General features: G+C 38.4%; 2 protein-coding genes across 3 annotated transcripts in view; one reads left to right on the plus strand and one right to left on the minus strand.

Annotated features, from left to right (window-relative positions):
• wdfy4 (WDFY family member 4) overlaps nucleotides 1–10,966 on the plus strand; it is a 53,821-nt gene extending 42,855 nt beyond the window's left edge. For both annotated transcript variants that reach the window (XM_088013524.1, XM_014982510.2), the window contains exons 56-65: nucleotides 744–835; nucleotides 1,931–2,140; nucleotides 2,233–2,353; nucleotides 4,425–4,582; nucleotides 6,740–6,898; nucleotides 6,972–7,151; nucleotides 7,325–7,507; nucleotides 8,553–8,640; nucleotides 9,273–9,402; nucleotides 10,651–10,966. In XM_088013524.1, the coding sequence (XP_087869650.1) occupies nucleotides 744–835; nucleotides 1,931–2,140; nucleotides 2,233–2,353; nucleotides 4,425–4,582; nucleotides 6,740–6,898; nucleotides 6,972–7,151; nucleotides 7,325–7,507; nucleotides 8,553–8,640; nucleotides 9,273–9,402; nucleotides 10,651–10,714 (1,385 nt within the window). In that variant the 3' untranslated portion in view covers nucleotides 10,715–10,966. The remainder of the gene's footprint in view (nucleotides 1–743; nucleotides 836–1,930; nucleotides 2,141–2,232; nucleotides 2,354–4,424; nucleotides 4,583–6,739; nucleotides 6,899–6,971; nucleotides 7,152–7,324; nucleotides 7,508–8,552; nucleotides 8,641–9,272; nucleotides 9,403–10,650) is intronic.
• Nucleotides 10,967–14,369: 3,403 nt separating this feature from the next.
• Nucleotides 14,370–25,176, minus strand: vstm4a (V-set and transmembrane domain containing 4a). Its single transcript, XM_014982525.2, has 8 exons — nucleotides 24,892–25,176; nucleotides 22,625–23,074; nucleotides 17,280–17,333; nucleotides 17,087–17,194; nucleotides 16,936–16,969; nucleotides 16,125–16,264; nucleotides 15,576–15,643; nucleotides 14,370–14,937 (listed from the first exon to the last, which is right to left on the minus strand). Exons 1-8 carry the CDS (start codon nucleotides 24,938–24,940, stop codon nucleotides 14,785–14,787), a joined length of 1,056 nt encoding a protein of 351 aa, XP_014838011.2. The 5' UTR covers nucleotides 24,941–25,176; the 3' UTR covers nucleotides 14,370–14,784.
• Between the last annotated feature and the right edge of the window lie 719 nt (nucleotides 25,177–25,895).

Below are 25,895 nucleotides of genomic sequence, written 5' to 3' on the forward strand. Positions count from 1 at the left end.
TTATTTATAGTCGAAAATACTTTAGTATGATGGACTTTTAAGGTTGAGCAATGCCAGGCGGTACTGGTGAAAAGCTAGGGGTCTGGAAAAGGAACATTTTGTCCATTGTTCAGTTTGGCGCATCTGTTAATCTTTTAAAGGCCTTGGGAGGCTTTTAGAGTACATGGCGTTACAGACTCTGAAATGCCAGGAGATTTTAGATAAGTCTACCAACCTCCACCAGTAAACTGTGGAGGATAATGATCCCAAACATGTGGCCAAACTACGACAGAGATGGTTCACCAGACACGTAATCGACCTCCTTCCATCAACATCATAGAACTCAAATCTAAACCCAACAAAGACTTGACAGCAGTTATGCCAACATTGTTCTTTAAAGTTGTAGCTGTATTTTTCCCTCCTCTCAATCACTCTACTCGCATTGAACTCCTACTAAAGAAAATGGTTAGTAGGAGTTTAGACTTCTGCAATAAAAGTTGACTTTATTAGAGTACTTTTTGACATCTTCACCTGGGTTACTGCATGCATTAGATTCTACTGCGTTGCATCTTTATCCAGTAAGACTCGCATGAGATGGGGAACAGAAATCCAAAATATTTCTATACAGTTTTAAATGTTCTTTCCATATATTGTTTTTGAAATTATCTATTGGCAACAGACTGTCTTCATCACATTGTTTTTAAAGCTCCACAGCTTGCAGGGAAGTTTCCTCAGTTTGATGCGGTATATCCATACGTTTTCAGGTCGTATGGAGGACGGTACTGCTTTGGGAGATGTGGAACTGCCTCCATGGGCCAAAGGTGACCCCCAGGAGTTCATTAGGATCCATCGAGAGGTCAGTAACGCCTGACCTCACTAGGTTTCCCTGCCTCAATTGGTCAGTCTGACCAGTTCTAAAGCGGGATTTTTCCCACAAGGCCTAACGTTTGCCAATACTGTCTGATTTATTTAGACAGAAGGTTCACTGTTTTGGTATCTCTAAACAAATATCCACTCTGCACATGACAGCATAGCTGTTTGCCTTCATTCTTTGAGCTACAATATGAGTTTTTCATAGCAGTCATCGTCTTATTCTTTAGATTCTTTCAGCTGTTTTGTCCCATTGATATCTGTGCTGTTCTCAAACATAATGCACAGTTTTCTTTTTCCTTCCCAAGAAACTGCATAAATAGCCATGTTAGGTTCAGATTATGACAACATGCCCATTTAAAGTGATTCATGCAGCCACAAGACTTTCTCTTTTTCATAAGGCCATTACTTCAGCCAGCTGTTAATGAGCTGAATGTTCTCTGTGTTCTCTGTCAGCCTCCTGTTTTCTTTCCCTGCGTGGGGGTTTCTGTTTCTTTGTCGCTCTGATTTCTTTAGTGTGACCCTCCCTTTTCTCATTCCTTGGGCATCTATGATGGTTAACACTCTTTAATCTACTGAACTTCCCATATTCCCTACCATTCTCATAACATTAGTGACTTCAAAAGATTGTTTTTTTTTTTCTTCCACAGACAAATTAACTCAGGACAAAATATCCTTGGTGTAATGTTTTCTTTTTTACAATGGGTTTATTACAGCAAGGATGTAGCTGGTCATAATGCCCACTTTCCCTTATTAACTCTTTGAAACCAATCTCTGGCTAATTCCACCCAAATCATTCTCTAATTCTAGTATATGGATAAGCTCATAACGGAGCTCTACAACCTTCTTCTGTTTCCAAACTTCTAAATTGACTTTTGGAAGAAATCATTGTGCACCTGAATAGCATTATCGCCTGTGCAATCTGAAAGAAGTTTTGCATCTTGCAAACTTTGTTACTACCAGTTTCAATGGTGGTTCGTGTCCAACAATAGCAATTGTAGTTGCATTACAAATCTGAACTTCTGTAATATTGTCTAACTCGTCGTTTCTTCTGCTCTAACTGCTGTTGTGTTTTCACTAGGCCCTAGAAAGTGACTATGTGAGTTCTCGCCTCCACCTGTGGATCGACCTGATCTTTGGATACAGACAACAAGGTCCGGCGGCAGTGGAAAGTGTCAATACGTTCCACCCTTATTTCTACGCCCAGAGAGGCCGACAAGATGCAAAAGACCCCATGATAAGGAGCACTATCTTAGGCTACGTCAGCAACTTTGGCCAGATTCCCAGACAGGTGACATTGCAATATATTTGCTTATGTGTTGTTTTAATATATGCATAATATTGCCCTTTAAAGGAAAATCTTTGTCTGTATATTTCCCATAGCTTTTCACCAAGCCTCATGCCCCTCGCAGTGGCTCTAAGAAAGATGGATTGACTCCCTCTCATCCAACTCCATTTTTTTTCAACCTGGATACACTAAGGACACCTGCACAACCGTTCAGAGGTACAGCTTCACCATTAGAGGGGTTAGATGGTATGTAAGAAGTAGGAGCGTAATGTATTCAGGTCTAAGTTCCTTTTACTACAAATGCTGTGCCTTCTTTTGCTTCTGCGGAGATGACTTTTTAATTTTCATCATTTGCTTTTAAAGTAATAAAAAAGGTCCTAAAACAAAAGCTTTGGCACTCTGGTCTATGCTCAGTAATTTCCTTTGGGTGCAAATCAGATTTTTCGGATGTTTGCAGCAGCTCAAATTTCTGATGATTTTGTTTGATGAAGTTTGACTATTTTGCCAGCAAACCATTAAATTTTGGCTTACAGAGAGCACCCACAAACATCCAGACACAACTTGTATAACAGCAGTGTAACAGCTCCCCTAAGGCAAGGTATGACTCTTTGGGTCCCACACAGTTCCTTTAACCTGCTTGAGTTTACACACAGTTAAAAACAAGATCGCATTTAATTTAAATTACTTAAAACATTTGCCAGATTTCTTTTGCTCCTGCTTCAATGTATTTTTATATGAAATAAACATTCTCCTGACATATAGAGAATGATGCACCGCTTACATCTCCGTTCGAACCCAGGTTGTCCAAACTTTTTTGGACATGTCAATGTGTGGCTTGAGTATCACAACTTAGAAATGCTGTGTGTTCTACACGTTGTGTAAAATGCAAAGCAAATGTTGCATCAATAAAGTAAAAATTGCATCATTCACTATCGCTGAAGTATCACTCACCACATGTCAAATGTTTAGACATGAGAAAATAAGATAACCTTATTTTCTTTAGAAAAGAAATAAACCCAATTTTCTTTTCTTTTAATTTTTTGTTGTACATTTTTGCTATTTTATTGCGAACAAAGTACAGTGGAGCTTTGATATTTGGGGAGGATTGCAAACCACCACTGTCCGTGAATGACGAAAATCCGCAAATACTTGAGACCCCCTCTAAAAATGCATAAAGCAGCCTCATTTATTACTTAAAATCCCAAATATAACTTAATATGCATCAATTTACACAGTGGAAACTATTTTCGCAATACCTTAAAAGCTAATTTAGTTTTCATTTTCCCCACTCTTGTGGTTTCAGCCAATCAGCGCCAAGCAGTCTGGATTGGTTGCTTTGCAAACGCTAGCCAATAGTGTCCCAAGTATTGTTTAAAAATTGGACACAATACTAACCGTTTTGTTACTATTGATATAGCATATTCAGATTTTGCTGAATACGCTATATCTCACTGTGTGTGTTGTACCTCTTTTAATTTCTACCTTAGCATTATATGCCTGTTATTATACTCTAGATGTACTCGGGTCTCGAGGGAATGATTGAAACGCAGTGAGAACGTCCATAGATTAATTTATCCTACAGAAGGGTAGAAGGAGCTATCTGCTGGAGCTACAATATGGAGATGACTCTTCAGCTGAGCTCTACTTAATAATCTGAATATCCCTACAGGCCCACTGAAGCAGAAGAGATGAATCTGCGAATGCTTAGGGAGAGATTCCTGCATATTACATTTCATATTAAATCTTGGAGTGTCTGATCTGATCAATAAGGAGATGGAGATGAATAGGAGGAGGAACGTTAAGACCAGTGCAGACGGAAGTTCTTCCAGGGGATTTTAGACGCAGATCTGGCAAATGGATGTAATGATTTCTGCCTTTTCCTGTATGAATAGGTCAATTACAGGCACAATTACTGCCTCTTGTAAGTTTTCTCACCCACATCTGCCTGCTTTCATCCTGTCTCGGATGCAGGTGCCCCCCAGGACAAAGCTCTGCTTCTTGTAAACTGGGAGAAGCTGTTTTAATTGCCCAGTTTTCTCTGGTCAGTTCAATGAAATTCTTTGCAAGTTTATGGACCTACTGAACTCTTTAATGTGATGCTTTGAAGAGCTATTAGTTTTATTTGGCCTGATGTGTTCACCGATACTCGCCAAATACAAGATTACCTTTTTATGTACAGCTTTACTCCATATCTTTATGGTATTCATGCTAGGCTGTAACAGATTTTGTTTTGTAATTTCAAATCCTTTTGCTTTTACTAATAAAGTAGTTCTGAATCTTATTGCAGAGCTACCAAGAGGTCCGGTGGGTCAAATATTATGCCATGAAAAAGAAGTTTTGGTCGTGGAGAAGAACCGGTTACTCATGTCGCCTCCATCTGGCTGCTTCTTCAGCTGGGGATTTCCAGACAACAGCTGTGCCTTTGGAAACTATGCCACAGAGAAGGTATGTACTGTATGCTGGCTTCCTAGAGTGCACACCCCTGTTACAATGCCCTGTTTTTGTCATGTAAAAAATGCTTACAAAGCTTTTCGACCTTTAATTTGACACTTTAGCCATACAGATAAACTGAAAAACAAATAAATGTGTTTAGATGGAAATTGTTAAAAATAAAATGCTACAAGGAACTGGCTGCAAACATGCACACATTTTTAAGCTAATGCTTTAATTTTTTCTTTAGCCTTTAGTGTGTTTTTTTTATTATTTTTTTTATTAGTTCCTCCAGTAATTTGTAGTGAATCTGATCACCCTAGATTAAAGTTAACTTTATCTCTAGGATGTTTTGCTGATATTTGCTCATTTTCATTCTTTAGCTAAAGCCATGTTTTTCAGAGAGGATCAAATGTATCTCAATGTGCAAATGTATCTGTCAGGAAAAGGATACATAAATTCTACATATTATATGTAGCTACACCATGGCAAAATGAAGAAAGTTATTAATAACTGGAGAAAATATGAGACACCAGTGACTTTGCAAAATGTGAAGATTTTACTCAAAACTGTAAAAAAAAAAAAAAAAAGAGGATGAACTAAGCACAGATTTTTTTAAGAGGATTCCAGCATCATTAAAGGAGCTGCATTAATTTCTGAAAAGTGCCACTTGTGTTTTATGTCCAACAAAATATGTTTTGGTCCAAGTTTAATTCTAGATCTCTAGACCGGGACCATTTGCTGCATGTCCTTTTTTTTCTTCTTTTTTTTACACTTTCCACCTGCTTTCAAGAAAATACTTTTCAATTAAAAGTCAATTAATTGTGTTCATTGCTTACATATTTTTACCCTATTTTTTTTTTTTTTTTTTTCACTTTTAACTGAACCGTATATAAAATATGTCACGTTAAGGAGGAAAAATAATCTGAATGTACCTATTATTGTCTCATTTCTTTAAGCAGGTACTGTATTTTTACAGCTTTGTAAATCCATTGCTTGTGGTTGTTTGAGCTGCACAAGTTAGGTGATGCATTTTATGTCTTACTTGCAAACTCTTTAAATGCTTCAATTAAATTAAGATAAAGCAAGTATTGTTTTTCAATTGGCTTCAGAGGTTGGACATGATTAAACTTTGTTACTGGAGCTAAAACAATTTTGTAAATCTCTACATAGAGAAAATTTATCCATCTTTATCATCTTCTTGTGAACCCGATAAAGTCAACAGATGCTGTATTTCAGAACTATTGAAATTCTTCTAATTGACAATATTTGCCAATGCGAGCCTTTACACACCTTGTGCACATTTTATTTCTGTGATATTTGTTCTCAATAGCTTTGGGACTTTTTTAATTGTTCCTATTTATTTTATTGGCTTTGTTTATATTGGTCCTTGCCTTATCAAGTAATAAAATTGCAAGATTAGTTGACTATAAAAGGATAAAAACGATAGAATAATAATTGAGCACTTAAAAACAGAAACCCAATTTATTACCAAAATAATATTTTGTGATCTGAACAAAATGACTTTTACATAATTTTCTCATGCTGCTCTTCATGCTTGAATTATGAGGAAAAATATTTGAAGAAGTTGTTTTTTTTTTTATATCAGAAATGTTTGAGAATTAATTTGGCCCAGATGTTTCTGTTTCCACATTTCAGATGGGAGGATTTAGAACTTTTTGTTAGATTTAAGTCTTTCAAACAGAACATACTGTAAGACATGACACAAAAACTATTGTGGGTAATTGTGCTGTCATTATTAGACATACAAGTAGTTTAATATTTCTTTAATACAAAGAAACTAGAGGGAAAAAAACATAGTTTAGACGGGAAACAAAGAAAACGCTCAAGGTCCACACATTTTGAAAGATTTGCTACTATATAAAATCTTATCCACATTATTAAGTGGTTAGGTTGAAAAGTCAAAATTATGGGAGAAGTCTATAGATATTTGCAATCAAGACTTTTTAAAAAGCTAGTATCTGTCTGAACGTGTGAAATTAAATAAACAGAAGTTCCTTTTAGATTTTGTGTGGTTGTTTTTAGTTTTAACATTGATTTTTATTGCTAAAGCTTTTAATCGAAAGGTTAAAAATTCTAAAATTGTTACAATTGTCCATACAAAGACTTTTCATAATTTGATATCATTAACAGATAAATGAATATTTCTAGCACTTTTCAGTAAGCGAGAGTTTGTGTGACTGGGGGGAGACGTTGTGCGCCGCCTGCCCCAACATGACCACCGTCATCACTGCAGGAAGCAGCACTGTTGTGTGTGTGTGGGAAGTGGCTGTCGGCAAGGACAAACTTTCTCACATGAAACTCAGACAGGTGAGTCTGTCTGTTAGTTTATTCACTCTAGCTACGTACCAGTGCTTCTCTCTGACTCTCCCGTGTTCTGCAGCCCTTGTACGGTCACACAGACGCGGTGACGTGCCTGGCTGTGTCCGAGGGCCACAGCTTGATAGTGAGTGGCTCCCGCGACCTCACTTGCATCCTCTGGGATTTGGAGGAGCTAAGTTATGTCACCCAGTTAGCAGGACACACGGGCAGCATCTCTGCTCTGGCTATCAATGATCTCACCGTAAGTCTGCTTTCTCTCTGTATTTTCTTTTCACAACCATGAAATTAGCCCACAGCGTGAGGAAGGGAGGATCCTCACTGCTGACAGTGGGCATATCCTCTTTGTGTTTTGCTTGTTTCGTGCACTCCTGTGTGCGCACGTTTGAACGTCAACACCTTTCTGCTTTGTCCAAGGGTGAGATTGTGTCCTGTGTGGGTCCTCTGCTTTACCTGTGGACCATGAAGGGCCAGCTGCTGGCTTGCACAGGAACTTCCTCCGGGCCTCAGGCAGACATCCTGTGTGTCAGCTTCACACAGCGGCATGAGTGGGATTCCAGGAATGTTATTGTCACAGGCTGTACAGATGGCATTATTCGGGTAAGTTCTCTCTATTTAGGCATAGTGCCTAGCAGAACTATTTATAACTCATGCATGTTTATATATATATATATATATATATATATATATATATATATATATATATATATATATATATATATATATATATATATATATATATATGCAAGTAAAATGCATCATGAAGGACAAGAGGCAGAGAACTTTTAAGCAAAGTTTAGGTTATAAAACAGTATTATGTATTATGTTGATTAATCAACTATTAGCTGTGCGTTTACAAATATGGCCTTCTGACTGTCCTGCTTACACATAGAAAATGTCCTGAACAGTTCCTCCCTTTATGAAAACATGGAGGTGGCAGCATCATGTTGTGGGAATGCTTTTTTTTTTTTTTTTTTTTTTCCCCACAAGGACAGGAACTTGAAGGAAAGATAAATGAAGGTACATTGATGAAAATCCAAAAAGGAAAAAAAAAATTGTTGGAGGGTCAGTGGGAGCTGAATACAAATGTATGTCATACTATTTTAGGGTTTTATTAGTTAAAAATGTGAAAATTTGTATAATTTTTCCATCAATAAAAACATTAAGGTTTTTTGTTGTAATATGCCAAAATTAGGAATGGTTCAAGAGGTATGAATACTTTTGCAGAGCACTGTGTATAGCAAGTCAGACTCATTTCTCTTTGCACTGTTTTTATATAGTCTACTTTCCACTATTCTGCCACGTAGTCATTACTTTGATATTATCCTCACATATGCCCTTTTGAATGTCCACTGAAGTTATTAATGACAACATAAAGGTGGCGTGTGTGTCGGCTGAGTGTTTTTACTCAGGATTAACATTACCACATGCTGCCTCCTTGCAATCAAAGCGGCAAAATCTGAATTGTGCTTCGCTTGGAGAGTGTGTGTGTCCGTGCCACGTGCACAGCACGCACACACAAACGCTGCCCTTACCAAATCATTACACTGGTAGTGTGAGGTGGGTGTGTTCAAGTGTGAGCATGCTTGTTATTATGTTGAATTATGTCTATAATTTTGCCACTCGTTATGTGTCTCTCATACAGATATGGAGGACAGAGTACACCAGAACACAATTACCTGGCCCTCCAGAAGAACCCATGTCCCCAGGGCAGGACCAGATAGAGAGAGATGGTAATGTTACTGACAGTGCTATAAGATATGAGTGTGTGTATTATAATGGTACAAATGTATGCGGTTGACTGTAAGAAAACTCTAAAACCAACTCGTATTCAGCTGTGGAAAAAAGGGTCATCCTCACCTTAATGAAATAAATCCTTATGATGGCGTCTAACTGCTCAGCTCAGCGCTAGACTCTGTCTTTTCCAGACGAACGCTCCTAGTGCTCACCCTACCCCTCGCTAGCATTATGGCTAGCAAGAATTATGTTGTTGTAAAGTTATTAAACATAGAGGCAGTAAACACTGATGAATAATTCTGCTGACGTGCCCGTATGCGTGCGTGTGTGTGTGTGTTTGTATAATTTAGAAAGCAATAATACCCAGATCCAATTTAGCATACGTTGGTTACAGCCTCATGTCACCTCATAGGAGTATTATGCTTTCCAATTACATTGAGACAAGTCTTTACGTAACCCTGAAGCTTTTATATTTGAGGGAATTTTCTCCCTTTTACTGCCCGCTGACTGCAGACGGACACGCGTTAATGTACAGTTTAATTGTTTTGTGAGGACCGCTGGGTGCCACAACGTTAAGCTCACTGGTTATTTTGGAGTAAGTGGATGTGCTCTCTTGATGGATCCGTAGGGAGCGCCTCGGGCCGGGGGAAAGGCTGGAGGAGATGTCTGGTGTTATGTCGGGAGCTGAGCAGAGGTCAGAGCATGTCACAGCGCCGCTCCAACGACAGTCCCGCCATCACCGCCCTGGCCATGTCCAGGTACAGACACCACGCACCAACTCTCAGCAGTGGAAATGACTGCATTTTGCTGTGTTTAATTACTATTACTAATAATCCTGGCAGATTTTGCTCTAGAGTTATTTTGCTTTAACCAATAAGTTTTTTTGTGGTGGGACATGAGACAGGCATTTCAAAACATCATAAAATAGTCAGACTTCTTTTTTAAGATTAAAATACCCATGTTATTCTTATTTAACATTAAAAACATATGTCAAAAGTTATTTATTCCATTTTCAATTATCAAGAAAAAAATCCATTTATTACTTGCCATCACTCTAATCTGTCGCTTTCTCTTACAGAGAAAAGTACGGACACCAAAACATAATTTTCAATTTTAATAAATAGTACTTTAGTCTGAAATTTGACGGAGGTGTGCATGATTTGGGGCTCAACTGTGTATTTATTCTAAGTGTTATTTGTATTTCACAACTTACAAATAAGTTGTGCTTTAATGATGGTTTCTACATAGTTTTGAAAACCCTGGAAAAGTAATGGGTGTGTTTTTGTTTTTTTTTTCATCTCAGTCATTAGGTTATGACACTGATGAATCGAAACCTTGTTTCATCATTTCTGGAGATTAAAATAAAAGCCAGCCAGGCTAATGCTTAGTATTCAAATGTCCAGACATTGATGAGCACAAAACCAGCTTACGTATTAGTCTTGGCAGAGTTTCATGTGTTATAACTTTAGACGTTATAGATAAAGGTGGTAAATATACACCATAAGAAAATAATAATACTGTGCAGTTATTTAAAATATCACATGCTGTTTAAAATGCATGTGAACCTGAGGTGGGTCATTTAGAAAAAGAGAATATGTACAAGATGTGTGTATATATACAAATATGCATGTGCATAACATATACAGGATGTGAAAACAACATGAATGTGCAAATAACAGCAGCGATGCTATTTGAAATGAGAAAAACTACAGTTGACAAAGTGATAGTCACTGAGTTTGTTTGGAGCAGAACTATTTATAAAGCCTTAAAGATGCTGGGAGGAAGGATCTGCAGTTAACACTCCTTTGTGCACATAGGAGGTAGCAAATTATTCAACTATGCGAAAACCTGGATAATTGTTTTTATAGGCTTTACTATAGCAGAAACCGACATCTATTTATTTCCCCTGACTAGTAAAATCTTTATTGAATGTAGTTTTTAATAAGAATCTTGTCAAATTTGCTTCCACTGGATGCTTCACAACATGCTTACCCTCATTTGTGCAGGACTCATGCGACCCTGCTGGCTGGAGACGCTTGGGGCAGAGTTTTCACCTGGGTCTGCGACTGAGCGATTGTTACCGTGGAAATGCCTGAGTACCATGATGCTCCATGAGGAAATAGTCTGAGAGAAAAACTCTCCTGTGTGACATTGGCTGAGCAGTAGAAGGTGTTTGACATTTGCTGTCTTGTAGATATAGTAGTTAACATGGAATCAAATTATACACAAAGCAATATTTTTCACTTATAAGTATATTTAATTATGTATTTTGCTGTGTAAATAATGGATGTTGGTGAACATAAATAAAATCATGAACAGACATTTTTGTGAAATCGTTTCTTTCGCCTCTCTTATGAAGGAGACCAGTGTCAGGTTGTTGAAACTTCTTAAAAGTTTCAACAATAAGCAAAAGAGTATGTGTAATGAGCAAAAAAATGTGTAATAAATAAAATAAAGCTTTGGTGCATCAAGAGAAGTGACCAAGGTCTACAGTTGAAGTTTATTAAAAAAAAAAGAGACTGCCTTCTACAATTTCAGTTTTCAATTTTAGAAGGGGATGTGTGTGTGAATACAGACAACACGGAGCGTTTAAATGGTTTTATAGTGAATAATTACCGGTATAAAGTACTATATTATGAAATAATTATTAGGTCATTTTAGTAAAAATAGTAAAAAGCGATGCACACAAGTTTGCATGTTGCACTACAAGATGCTTTCTGTGGTGAATGTTTGTGGCGTGCAGGGTTCAGGATGTTTGTCAGACAGGAACTGGGTTTTGTTTTTCACAATGTGTTTTTACTTTGCTTCATAATGTGGTGCTTAGGAGAATTTAACTGTTTCCTCGGATCATAATTCTTGGCGCGGAATTTTGGATGTGGGGGGATTTAAAATGTGTTTGGGTCTTGTTGAGGGACGCTTTATGCTTGTCACAGATTCTTTGCATGTTTATGGTTTCCCAAAGACAAATATGTCTCTTTAGATCCATCGCTGAGGGACGGACCACAAAGTCCCGCTTTGAATCTCAGCCATTTAACAAGAGGCAGCTTGAAAGTTAATTCCTAATGCAACACAGCAGACATGTCGGAGATAAAGTTGTGCAAATAGTTTAAAACCAGGTCAGGTTGTAGAGCGATATCCAAGTCTTTGAACATCTCACGCAGTCCTACTCAATCCATTATCTGCCTATAGTAATTCTAGAAGAGGAACATAGATTCACAGTTAAGGTTGGACAAGCTGGTGACGGGACAACTGAACTGTGCAGTTAACAAATTTGGCTTTTATGGAGAAATGGAAGAAGAGGTTTCACCTTTCTGGAAGAGAACAAAATGTCAAAATCACATACACCACAAGCCAAAATTAAACACTTACAGGGAGGAAATGTCAAATAAGACACAATAAAAAGTCAAATAAATCTCACACATTCTTTTTTTTTTTTTAAATCCTTGTGAGCTAAATTTCAATTTAACAGCCCAGCAGAGAAATCTGGAAGTTGTCTTTGAGGCCATGTGCTTTCTCCCAGCAGCCCATGTCAGGCAAACATCTGGAATAATCTTGTGGGCCAAAGTCTGAATTTGTCATCTATGGTTTAGAAGAAAGCACATTCAAGTTAAAAATCCAGATCTAAATTCAACAGATGATCTCAGGCAAGGCTTGTTTTCCAACCAACCTGACCGAGCATGAGTTATTTTTCAAATAAACAGCAAACATTCCAGTCTCTTGTGCAAAGTTAAAGGATTTGAATGGGGATGGCCTGGATACAAATGTATGTCATACTTTTCAGGTTTTTGTTTAAAAAAAATTAAAATTAAACTATGTATGAGTTTTCCTTCCATGTCTTATCTGTTACTTTGTGACGGTTTATCACATAAAAGCCAGTAAACAAATACTCATGCTGGACTGTGGAAACTCCGGAGTCCTGCTTGTGTTACGTTTGTTGTTGTGACTCTCAAGCAAATGCACCACTCCTCTATCATAAAGGACGGGGTCCTTCTCTTTAACCTTTGTGTGTGTGGCTAATTGTGCTAAGTGGAGTGGCTTAATAGAGTGGAAAATAGTCCTCATAATTTTCCCAGAGAGCGAGCGTTGACCTTCTCTAAAGACAACAGCCATCTCCATTCTCTCTACACGGCTGGTTTTATGATATGAGATGTCAAACCACTGGGTTCCTCAGAATAATTAAATCAAATAAATTATTGCACCTAGGCAGAACCATCTTGTAGCCTAACCCAATTATAATGCACTGTAAAGCTAATTATTAACCATGATTACAATTAGTCTAATTTGAATAAATGTAGTCATTAGCGGGTTCATCCCAGTCAGTGTGAACCGTGGGGGGATGATGGTCTCTCTGTCTCGCTCCCACTCGCTATAAAAGGAGTGTAGATGTGCATCATTCTCTTTTTGGAGGCACCTCCATCTTCATTCCGTTCTTCACACTGACCTTCACAAACTGGCTTGCACCCTTCACCTTCCCTGTATGTACTGCTTTCTGGATTTAAAATGCCAGTTTTACACGCTGATTGGACTCATTTCTGGCATTTTATGAAAGATTTATCAAAACAGTGACCCAAGAGGAGGGCCTTTTGCTTTTTGCGTCGTGAATCAGATAAAAATACCGATAAAAGTCCTTAACGCTCTAATGAACGTAGCCAATTTCTTTGTTTCCCACAAAGAGAAAATGTCCAATAATAGTTATCTTTGGCAGAGTAACAAATGCAGTAATTTCTAATAATTTCCAGCAATTTCTAAATGTGAGGAAATGAAAGTAGTGCTGCACAATATATTGCAAATTTTTCATAATTGTAATATTAATGCACAGATTATGCACATCAAGGGTGGAAGTGCAATAAAATGATTGAATTACCACATTCAAGCACCATATTTTCAGGCTACTTAAGCCTGCAGCACATGGGTGCTTACACTATACTGCATAAATCTAACTAGAAGGATTCTACTGTTACAAAGCCAAAATAGCAGCCATAGGCAACATTTCAATAACTTCATTCTTGACCTGGAAATCATATGTAAATATATTTGTGACAAAATAGATTGGACTTTCATAAGTTGGAGCCATTTCAACCCTGTAGATGAATCCTCATCCCTGTGTCTGCGTAACTTGACAAACGATTTAATTTTTGGAGTTGGGTTCTGTCAAAAGGTCATAGGATGTCAATATCGTACCTGTTACCAGTTAACCACCTGCTTCAGGAATTATCCTGAAGCAGGTGTTTTTGCAGGTATTATGCATGATCAATACACTCTTGTTGTAGTGGCAAATTAATCTTCACTTATTTATAGGTTTAGCACCAAACGGTGCATAAAGCACAGAGGTTCTCAGTGTCAGTTCAGTAAATGTGTGATTATCATAACAGGCACAAAAGAGGAAACTTAGTTTAGCTACAAACCATTTTGTTCAAAAACACATCTCGCTATGTATGATCGGCTATCAAAATACCCATGGCCGATCCTAGAACAATACCTTCTGGAAAAACGGGTAGAAATGTAAATTCTCAAAGACGGTCATGCAGCAGACTATTTTGACATTCCCCAAATAATTATTAGTTATCTTATCAGATGCATAGGAATGTATTGCTGGAGTTTTATTCACCTAATCCTGTGCATCTTTTGGCATTGTCGAAACAAAAGGCATTGTGACTGAGGTTTGCTGTGTGTATTTCTAATATTTCTGCACTTTTCTAAATTAAAGACTTCAGACCACAGCACATAACAATATTGAGTTTTAATACAGTAATAATGAGTTTGCTTAAAAAGCTGATTGTTAAAGTGACATGATGCTGCGGTAAAAAAACAAAAACTAAAAAATTCTAGACAATAGTTTATTTCAACAAAGTCTCATAGGTTTATAGACGATAGTTAAATCGGGACTATAAACAACAGACTCACTGGCCAGTGACCACGTCAATAAGCAAAGGACCCCAATAAAATAGGTGTGCAGGACTTGACCTGCACAGAGCACACTCCAAACCACTCACTTACCCTCAAACGTGGCGTCTTTCATCGAAAACAGCTAAATATCATGCTTGTAGATTATAAATATGTCCCTTTAGATGCTGCTTAGTTCAGTTTTGGGTGGAGAACTGGACCTCTGCCCCTCACCAGGAGGTGCCGAGCTGCCAGGTCTATAGCTTTTCTTCCTGGAAGAGGATCTGAGCGTACACAGTGTCGGAGCTGGAGGGTGTGGCGTCAGGGCTGGGGGAGACTGGTGGCTCCTGCCGCGGTCGGACTAACTCCAGCTCTGCGTATGTCAGACTGTCTTCTTGTGAGACTCGGGACTAGAGGAGGAAGAGGAAAAACAAGAGAGGAATTTAGCTGGCAGATAACGCAAATGAGGAACGTAGTCTGCTCAGCATTCCCTCGCCAAGCATCTCGTCGGCTGCAGAAACTATGCGTTTACTGCTTTTAGCAGGAGCTTTGGGAACATTCAGTGTACTTGAAAACATCTGCTGCCAAAGGAGTCCTATTCAGCACCCTCAGATCTCTCTAATTGCACTAATCTGATCCGCATGTTGAACGCTTGCATCTCCCGAGCTTCTTTTCACAGCGAAATCTCAAGCGCAGCACAAGCGGGAGACACTGGTGGTCCTGAATTTGAGTTAGTTTTCCTCTGAATGTACTCGTTTGGGGCTTTCATTGTGGATATTAAACCAATGAAGCACTCTAAGTAAATAATTGAGTTTCTGAAGCAATAATGCTAAATAGAATTATCAAGCTCATAACTGAATGAAGCGACGGCAATAAACTCTGGTAGACAATCACGCGGTCGTGAAACATATTCCCTCTTGTGCGTATTTCAATAACAAATCTGCTCTTGAAGAACAAAATAAAAGGAAAAACGTCTTAAAAAATTAAAAACGCATAATGGAGCCCTGCCCGTGTTTATGGCATCCAGTAGGCAGACTGGAGGACTTACGGTAGCAGATCTCCTCTGCTGAGTCTTCAACCTTCTGGGCTTCTGAGGTCTGTTTGCTGCGACAGGCGCTGCAAGAAAAAAAGCAAATGTGAGAAACTTAACTGTGTGAAAAACAACAGCCTGGAGATTTGAATCCACAAATGTCACTGTGTGTTTTGAAGTCGACGTTTAACTCAAGCAAGATGTTGCTTAGAAGTGAAACAAGACCATCGTTTGATGAGTTAGTGTTTCGGCGTAGATTTAATGTCTGCTCTTAGTTGGCGATGTCTTTTTTTTTGTGGGCTTTGACCTCTTGCCTCCCTTTGGGACTTTTTTTTTTTAATGCTTCCACATGTGTTAGGAATGAGACATGAAATTTAACCGCAAGAAAGAGAAGAAAAACTGAACCAAGCTTTCTTTTTCATTCGGAGCTGGAGAGGTTCACTTCTAATGATCTTTTACTTTTGTCCACACTGAGATCATGGCTTTTCAACAGGATCTGCAGGGTAAATAGGCTGAATGCTGAAGGCTTATGTGGTTACTTCTAAGAGCTAAAACACAATCTTGTACCTCTGATGGGTGGCTGAAACAGTGGCTCTTCAGGTGGTGTCACTTTTGGTCCTCTGTCAACCTGCTGCCTCGTCTCTTTTCTTCGTGTTCTTGGGGGAGAATTGGAGCAGCTGCTGGAGCTGGTAACAGTCTCTCCAGAACTGCAAAGAACAGAAGATCCAAAGATCACCGGTGATTTCCCCATAAAAAGTGTGTTTCGGCCGTTTGCTTTCTTGTGTTAACATATCTACCCTGTTGTTCCCTATTATTTCTTGACCTGTTGGATAGATTTTCCCTCTCTTGTTATAGATTTTTATTGGCCAAGATTGTAAAGCTCACAAAACAAAAGTCAAGAAAATGTCACAGCAGTATTCAGCAACAGTATTGCAGTTGCGTGTTTTCCCTGATTTCATCAAGCTGCTGTAGCAGTAAAATCAAAAGGTCAGTAAAACCGAAATGTCACATTACATGATGCAATTTTATTTTGCTAACTTGGTAAAAAAAATAATAAACTCCCAAATATGTAAGATTGAGACTTGCACAGGAATGAGAACAAAAATAATTGGCTTAATTAGGCTTAGAAAAGTTAAGTGCTTCAGCCTTCCTGACTATTAAAAATCCTTCGAGCTTATTGTTTCTGAAGCAACCTATAGACTTTGTTTTGATAGAAAGACAGGATTACAACTGCAAAGTGATACAAAAGGAATGACCTAATTATGACATTTCAGGAAGAGATATTTGTGACTGAACTAAACATTTAAATGTTTATTTTGTTTACCATTTTGATTTGTCAAAATGTTTTGTAAGAGTCTTTAAAAAAACAGCGTAGTACCTGCTTTCTGGACATTTGACGAAAAGGTAACTGGCTGTGGAGAAATCAGAAGAAAGATCATTGTGAATGTGATAGTGTGTTGTAAGAACTACAGGTGACACTTCATTTTGTACATTCTAGTTATTGTAGAGAAAAAAAAGCGTGGATTTACCTTTCAATCTGTGTCTCCTGTGGAAGTACTGGCACGTTAAAACGAGGGAGAACATAAAGATGGACAGCAGGCCCAGGGAGCAGATGAACACGGCACACAAATACACATCTGGTTCGGAGACAAAAAAAAAATGTTTTGTCCAGGTTATGTGTGATTAAAGGTTATACGAAGATCTAGAGATTTAAGACATTACCTGCAAATAAAACCCAGAGCCCCTCGCTGCTGTCATTCTCAGGAGTAAAGTGCACTGTAGAAGCAAACATGTTGCAGTAAGTCAGCAGAACGCAGCACTTAAAGAACATAAAATTTCCAAGTCTATCTTTATAAATCGCTGATGTCTGTGGGCACTGACCCAATGGAGCAGACAACCTCAATGGTTTATGGAAATATCCAAACCACTGCTGTGAAGAAAAAAAAAAAAAAAAAGAAAGAAAACTGCTCAAAAGCATCAGCCAAACCCACAGTGGGGACATCCACCAAGCTGCAGGCCTCACTGGGCAGCTCCTCTCGGATAAAAATGGGGAGATTTTCTTTCATTCTGCGTATTCGCTTTTGACTGTCACTTCATAGTTGTTTTGTTGATGTGCATAAATAATTTTCAAGAAAACTGCATCAAATCAGAGTAACTTCACAATCATTTCCAGTCCCATCCATCCATCCATCCATCCATCCATCCATCCATCCATCCATCCATCCATCCATCCATCCATCCATCCATCCATCCATCCATCCATCCATCCATCCATCCATCCATCCATCCATCCATCCATCCATCCATCCATCCATCCATCCATCCATCCATCCATCCATCCATCCATATGAATAACTCTGGACGTTGGGCGAGAGGCGGGGTCCGCCCCGGTCAGGTCTGTTTCCAGACCACTAGATTTCATTCAAAATCAGATCTGCTTTGTTCTCCATCTAATGGCTTCCTCTGTTTTGTTTTTGTTTTTTTTATGTAAAGTTGCATATTGTTTTATGTTCTGTGTGAGGAATGATGTGGTTGGGATTTTCTTCTTGAACACTAGTTTGCAAACTGTATTGACTGAACTTGAAAACTGACTAATTTCTGTCATGTACAAGTATGTGGCATGAAAATCCACATTACAAACATAGGAAAAAAAAAACTATTTTACATTTGCACAGCAAATTCACTCTTTTTGTTAGACTTAGAAACTTCAAAATCGTCTTGCATTGTTGATGTTACAAAGATGCTTTTTCTTGGTGAAACAGAAAAAAAGATGCATGAAAGTCATTTTTTAAAATTTATTCCTGTATCATAATCTGTACCCCACTTGTCTAGTCCCCATTGACCTTTTGTGGATAAATGGATATACATAATAACCTCTTGAGTCTGAACTCTTTGAGTGCTCAGCTGATGGGGAAAAAAGACTCAAGTTGAGAAATGGTTGTTTTTAACCCGCGCAGTCTGAGGTCAACAGGTCGGCTGTCAGGAGCTTTTATATGTACATATGTTATACAGATGTGTCTGCAAAATGCTGACTGTCCACCGAATGGTGCCACGTTTATGCTAAAACATATATATACAGCCCAGAATGAACATGTTGCAGCTGTTGGCTCATCTGCACTCATCCAGAAAGGAAAAGTGAAGATGTGGAAAGTGTTGTAAATCTAAATCCAGTGCACAGAGAGATTCGGGCCGTCGGTACAGAAAGCAGCAGACAGAACTCAAACGTTTGGTTTAAATGGATTAATTTGGGATGTAATAAAGCAAACATTTGTCTTGTTTGGCAGAATCTTTGGGATATGAATAATTTATAACTTTAAGTGTTGAGTGAAGACTGAAAACTGGAAACTAAGGGGTTCCCTGGATTACAGCACCCCCCTCCCTTCATTGTTTACTCTTATAATATCAGCTCTTGTATTTCCTTGCTCTGTGGTCAATGCATCTCTGGGATGCCTGAGGTTGCGTGGCTTCCTAAGCGTGCCCTGAATATAGGGCAGGGCGTTGTCAGACGACTCTGTCTGACCTGAACCTTTATGCTTTCCTAGTATAAAATAAGCAAAATGTGCAGCGCCTTGCAAAAGTTTCATAGCCCTTGAACTTTTTTAACATCTTAAAATGCAAACAGAGTGGCACAGCTATTAAGAGCATTAATCAGATGAGTAGCCAACTGGTTGCTCATCTCGTCCTGAACTCCACAAATTGTGCCTTTGTGGAAGAGGAGAGTAGTAGTAGACTACTATTAAGAGAATATTTTTTTTTGGTTTGCCACAAGCCAAACATGGGTGACCAAACATACTGCCAAAGCTACAATGAAATCATTAAGATTGTAACATATTCATGTCACCACAGCCTAGTAAAAGTCCACACATTAATTGAATTGGAAAGAGACATTTATCATCCAATCTAAAAGCTGGAGCTTTTTTTAAAAGACTAAATGACGTAAATATCAGTCTCTAGTTGTTCAAACAGACCTACTCCAAAAAGCTTGCACCTAAAACAACAAAGGATGGCTACACTTCCTACCTATGATGTTGTTTTAACTTTTACATTTATCACTACTGTGCATTGGTCTAATTGGTCTAATTTTGTGTGGCTAATTGCATTGGGCACACAAAACTGGAATAAAAAAGTCAGAGGTTTGAAGGTATAAAATGAAAAAAAAATGTGCAAAAGTCCAAACAGCAGCCATGTGTAACCACATGAAAATCGAGATGTGCTTTTCATCAGGTACAAACAACCAAATTATACCTGGATTAGTCATATTAGTCATACTTTAATGACATTTTAAAGTCGCATTTAATGTAATTAAATCTGTAGCACGTTCACATTTTGAGTTTTCCTGTGTACAAAAATGGACTTCACTAGATAAACATTTAGCAACAGCACAATGTTTAAGAATGAGATTTCCAATAAAAGTTCTACTTTTGTGTCATAAATCTATGACAATCTCAGTTGGATCATTCTTGTGGAGAATTATTTACCGTCACATACGTTTCACATGACCACATTTAATCCTTAAGCGCCAATAAAATTGCTGTGGGGGATTTGACCATGGCTAAAGCAGCTGAAACTTAATTCTCCAGGAATATTTCTCTGAGTCTTGGTGACTTAAATAAAAGTGCAGTTATCCCAGGATGCTGACATCATGTGAGTTTAAGAACATTGCCAGCTCAGCACCACTGCCCTTTCCCCCTCATATTCATACATGGAGTTATACTGTTGGCTGTGTGAGATCATTGTTTTGGGATGGAAATGCCTGAGAACTGGGTTCACACTCAAGTCTAATTCCTCCTGCAGCTACATGAAAAACACTTCTTTGTTTTTCTTGCTCTTTACAAAAAACAAAAACAAAAACAAAAACATGGTTTTGTATTGATAGATTAGAAGAAGAATATGTCTCAGCAGGATGAATCAGTTCTAAACAAATTCTTTCAGAATAATTACAGTAGAAATCCCCCTTTGCTTTCTGTGATTTGCTGAAGAGCAGTGCTGAACAGATACACCTGTAGAGAGGCCAGATGGTGCAGGACACTTTTACTATTAATATATGTAGGAATGTGAAATCATTTGTCATGTTGCCTGAATTACAGTTGTTAATCTGTTTAGCCTAAAAAATAAAGTTATGGCAGTCTGATTCTAAAACACTGCATTTCTTGGCTTTTTTTCCACTTTTTTTATTGTATATTTTCTTTGTTTTTTCTTTTTTTTTTTTTTTACATCCAATTCTCAAAAGTGAACCGAACTGTAGGGCTCATCGATAATCCTTTGAAAATGCCGAATCTAATTCTCTAAATTGTTCCCGTACTGCGTAAAATTTAGTGATCACATAAATGATAGTGAAAGAGAAGAAACCCAGTGACTGACTGATTTAAAATATAATTTCTTTATGTTAATTAAAACTGTTCCAATAACAAGCTTTTAATCAAGTGTTTATCTATCAAAACTAACCCCTAACTTTATTTAAAAGCTTCCCTAAATGGTTTCTTTTCTACACTGAAAAGGAAGCATACAGTTTGAGCTGTTGACCACTGGGGTCAGTAGGTCAGGGGGCTTGGCTTCCTCCTACATGAGAGAAAAAGTGAGGGTACCCTGAGTCGATAAACAGAGAGGAATGTAGCACTGATTTGTTACTCATACATTCAGAAATACACAATTAGCCACATGCGTCTTAATGTGTCATGCAAATTACAAGATTTGGTTTAATCAATGCCAAGAGAGAATTACAAAACTTATGTTTGTGCAAGGTAGGAGTTTTGAAGTGAGATCAAATTTTACACACAGTAAATGACTCCCCTGGCATTTTTATTAAGGATAAACCCAGATTAGTTGCAGCCAAGAGACCGAAGCTCAGAACTAGTCCAAAAGGACCAAAGTGGACTTATGTCATCTTAAATCAACTCCAAACACAAAAAAAATAAAACGGGTTGTAGCGGAGCTTGAGTCTAACTTCAGCAGTAAATGTACAAGAGGCGGGGTACACGCTTGACAGATCGCCAGTCTATCACATGGCAACAGAGAAACACACAGAACAAACAACATTCACACACGCATATCTAATGGCAATTTACAGACCATCTTACCTAACAGTCATGTTTTTGGACTGTCGGAGGAAACCAGAGAAACCATACATGGGTACATGGGGAGAACATCTAACCTCCGTGCTCCCAGACTGGGATTTGTACCCAGAACCTATTTTGCTGAGAGGGAGTAGCGCTACTAATGACACCACCATGCAGTTCTAAAAGTAGTTTATTTAAACCCTATTTAATAAATGTTTGAACTGTCCTCCTGTTTGCATTGAGGGGTTATTTACAAAGAAGCCATTATTTTCACAGGAAACAGGTCAGAGTTTGTGCGTCATCATTAATCTTACTGTGTGAAACATCCTGATAATGGAACATGGAAGTGTTACCGGAACACTATGCCATAAATATGGGCAACACTTTTCTCTGTAATATTTTATGGTACTTTACTATCAGAAACTCTGATTAAATTTACTTCACTTGTATTTTTCTCTGTATGTGTATCACACAGACAGATTATTGGTGGTGCAACTTGATAATCTTTCTCTTCTGGACTGAATATCTTTTCAGTGGAAACCCAACAAAAGGTCAAAGGTCAAATAAATAGCTTTTAAATAAAATCCCCCTTTTTTAAGTTTATGGTGTTTTTATGCCGTTTCCTTTCCAACTAGTTATTAGCTTCAGTCACCTGGACACTGGATTTCACAAAGATAATGAACATCAGGAGAGTCATCTACTGACATAGGCATAGAGTGGCAAGAAATTATCATCATATGATGAATACATATAAAAATGTCATTTTCTTTCATGTATTTACAAAAAATATTCCTATAAAACAAAAGATGCAAAGCCACAATTTACAATACAATTAATTGTAAATTTTGATGCTCCCTTAGATTCCAAACTGTAACTGTGTGTGTTTTTCTTTTTTTCAATTGGAAAGCAGTCACATTTGTCTTTTGTTTTTTTGTTTGTTTGTTTTTTTGACTATGCAAACCAAGTTTAAGCTGTAGAGGAAAAAGAGGCTGAAATGTATTTTTCAGTTACCTGTCAGCTGTGTGGTGCTGGAGCCATTGGACGAGGCTCTCCATGTGGTTTTGTATTTTCGGATCTCCTGAACTCTACAGCTATAAAAGCCCTGATCCGTCCCTGTGACATTGATGATGAGCAACCGGTACACTTCTCCCCCCGCGTCGTCAAATAAGTGAAACTTTGGCTGGGGGAAGCGACGGCTGTAGTTGCCATACTGCTGCATCTTCTTGATCCCTATCCTTACAATCAGAAACTGGGAGGGTGGGAGTGCAGTTGGAGAAGTGGTCGGTAAAGGAGGAGGTCTGGGAGTCGGCGGAGTGAAAGGCAAGAAGAACCAGCGGAGAATGAGGACACTGTTGATCCACTTTTTTTCAGACACCAGACAGGACAAAGTCAAGTTGTGTCTCTCTGCGACTAAGACCAAAGGCCCAGGGGTGACCGTCACGTTCAGGGTGTGACATACTTCTGTTGGCAAAAAACAGACTGGAGTTCACATAAACAGATCATTCAAAGCTTGTAACACTGCATACAACAGGAAAATTATCGTTGGTTTATAAAATGTCTAAGTAAAAATTCAGAAATACGAGTGTATTTGTATTCACACATTCACACACAGACATTTTTGGCCATTCTTCTTAGCAAGGTAGACCAAAGTGAGACAGACTTGATGGAAAACATCTGGAAAAATATCTTTTCAAGTCTTGCCACAGATTGTAATTGGATTAAGGCCTGGACTTTGACTGGGCCATTTCGGCATTGAATATGTAATGAAGATGTAATCTAATCTACTGTAGCTATGGCTGCATGTTTTAGATTATTTAATATTCTGAAAGGTGAACTTCTGCCACAGTCTAAAGTTTTTTACAGCCTCCAACAGTTTACTTTTTCAGGATTTTCCTGTATTTGGCTGCATCCATGATGTGAAGATTGTCAGCCAAAAATGTAGATTTTGAGGATGTTGTGTTATAGCCTCACTCTCTTGATAACTTCTCAAAATGAGAAGTTCAGAGAAAAACTTTAAAAGATGTTGAGACATTATGGAGAACTTTCATTAAAGTTGAATTCTTTCCTCATGTATCACTTAAATTTATGTTTTGTTTCTTAAACTCTTAATAAAAAAATTACAGTGTTCAAAAACACACTCCTTTTCCATAGTATGTCAGACAGTCACTGAACGACTCGACTTGCGTGACTCTTTTTTTGCTTTTTTTCAATTTGTAAATTACAGGAGTTGAAAATGTCCCCCCCTTGGAATGGTCTGAGATCATTTTAATAACAATGTATTCCCTGACAGTTACAGTTAATTGTGGCATTTACACAAACTAAGCTTGTACACACACCCACAGTGGCTTGTAGGATTTATGCTGTCAAAAGCATAAAGTATGACTGGTTCTACTTGTATGTGTCTTCCATCACCAGAAGGGAATTTTGCCTGTACTGGTAAAAAGCAATTCTGGTCAATATGGAAATCAACAAATCATAAGTTCTGCACAACTGTTTTTTTGTTTTTTTCTGCTTATTTTTGTTTTCTTCTGATGGAAGCAGAGTCACGCGTGTCTGACACAGAATATGAGTCTATAAGTGTGATTAGACAGGCAAAGATATGCTACAGGTGGGAAACATTGATCCTCTGCGCAGTAATCCTTGCAGACGGGATAACAGGGAACATCTGCTGCTGCTTTTTTGTTGTCGTTCTTGTTATGTCAGTTGGGAATCTGCCCCAGGTTAGGTCCAACATTATATAATGCAACATCATGAGCAGAAAAAGTTTCTAGGATGTATTCATGTGCAGTTCAAGCTTCTGGAAAAAGCTGACTCCTCAACATTAGTGCAAAATGTGTGATTGATCATAGAGACCAAAATTTTCATAAGTCTAAAACATTTAGCTAAATAAGAATTACCTTTCCATGTGTGGCAGATTTTCACCTCTTTCTTGACTGGGCCAAGAGGCAGCCCAGTCAATTAAAAAAATCTGGGTCAAGTCATGCAGACGTTATCAATCTGTGTGAATTATACATGTGATTTATGACTGTCTTGATTTATTGTCAAAAACCAGGAGAAACATAAGTCTTACAAGAATCACTTTAAATGCATGCAACCCCCCCCCCAATTAAAACACATACACGTTTTTTTCCTGTGCTTCTTTCATAAAAATAAGGTATTCATACTAAAAGTAAACAACAGTATGTTTTACATGTTACTGTGTGCACCAATTGCTACTCTGTTTCGCCCCATTCTTTCAATTCTGCTGAGCTTCATTGCTGCAAACAAAGTAAACTTACCTGTGACCAGAGTCTTAGTCAGGACAAGGACCACTATAGAGAAATACATTTTCCACAGTCAGCGAATCCATAAACCTAGATAACTGCACAGCACTTTCAAAAGCAGCTACATTCAAAACGGAGGCTGGCTGCACAAACCACCAGAGCCCTTACCCACCATTAACTCCTCTCCTCTTTCTCCTCTTTTCTCTGTAATATGAAACAGAAAAAGCTCTGTTCCCACTTAGAAACTCCCACTCTCTCCCTCGCTCTCCCCTCTAAGCTGTCTCCGTCAACCTCTCTCTGTCTTTTCCCTCTGTGTCCTGCTAAACGTAGGAAATGTCATTTCCTGTGTTCCTAAGAGTGGGTGTTGGATCAGGGCCCAACACCCCTGAACCTAGAGATGACGGCCGTATCTCATCTTGAGGGTTTGCCCTCAAGATGCATATTCATGTTTATCATCATCAGAACATGATATGTTTTCTTTCCGTTGTTTTCTGTTCGTGCACACACACAAGATGCGGGACGTCTCTGTGTCTCCGGCTGCTGGACGGAGTGGCATGGGCTTGTCTCTGGCTGCGGTTGTCAGACTGTCCCAGTGGTATGAAGCCTGCTGCTTTATTGGGCAGGCTAAACTGCTGAGGCAGGGCTTCTACTGGCTGCTTTCAGCTCTGCCAAAGCCAAATGAAATTACACAACACATTTAACCCTTCAACCAGTGTGTAGGATTTCTATGAAAACCATGGAATCAGTGGAAAGTGTGCTGGCTGTGTTCCTAGAACGATTTAATTCCCTCTCACCTTGATAACTTCTTTTAAAACTCAGGACATGCAAACTGAAGTGTTTCTGCAGTTTAAACTTAGGCTGTCTATCACAGGTTTTATGAATTAAAGGTTGTGTTTACATGTGCTAAAATGATACTTCATTTGGGATTTCCCTCATGTTTTCCTTCTCCTGTGTCCCAAATTCAAGTGAGGGGCTCGCTCTGCTCTGCCACATAGTGGTCAAAATTGGTTACTGCTTCT

Source organism: Poecilia mexicana, unplaced genomic scaffold (genome assembly GCF_051168715.1).
Source record: "Poecilia mexicana isolate PSO_F unplaced genomic scaffold, ASM5116871v1 scaffold_15, whole genome shotgun sequence".
Classification (NCBI taxonomy): Eukaryota; Metazoa; Chordata; class Actinopteri; order Cyprinodontiformes; family Poeciliidae; genus Poecilia; species Poecilia mexicana.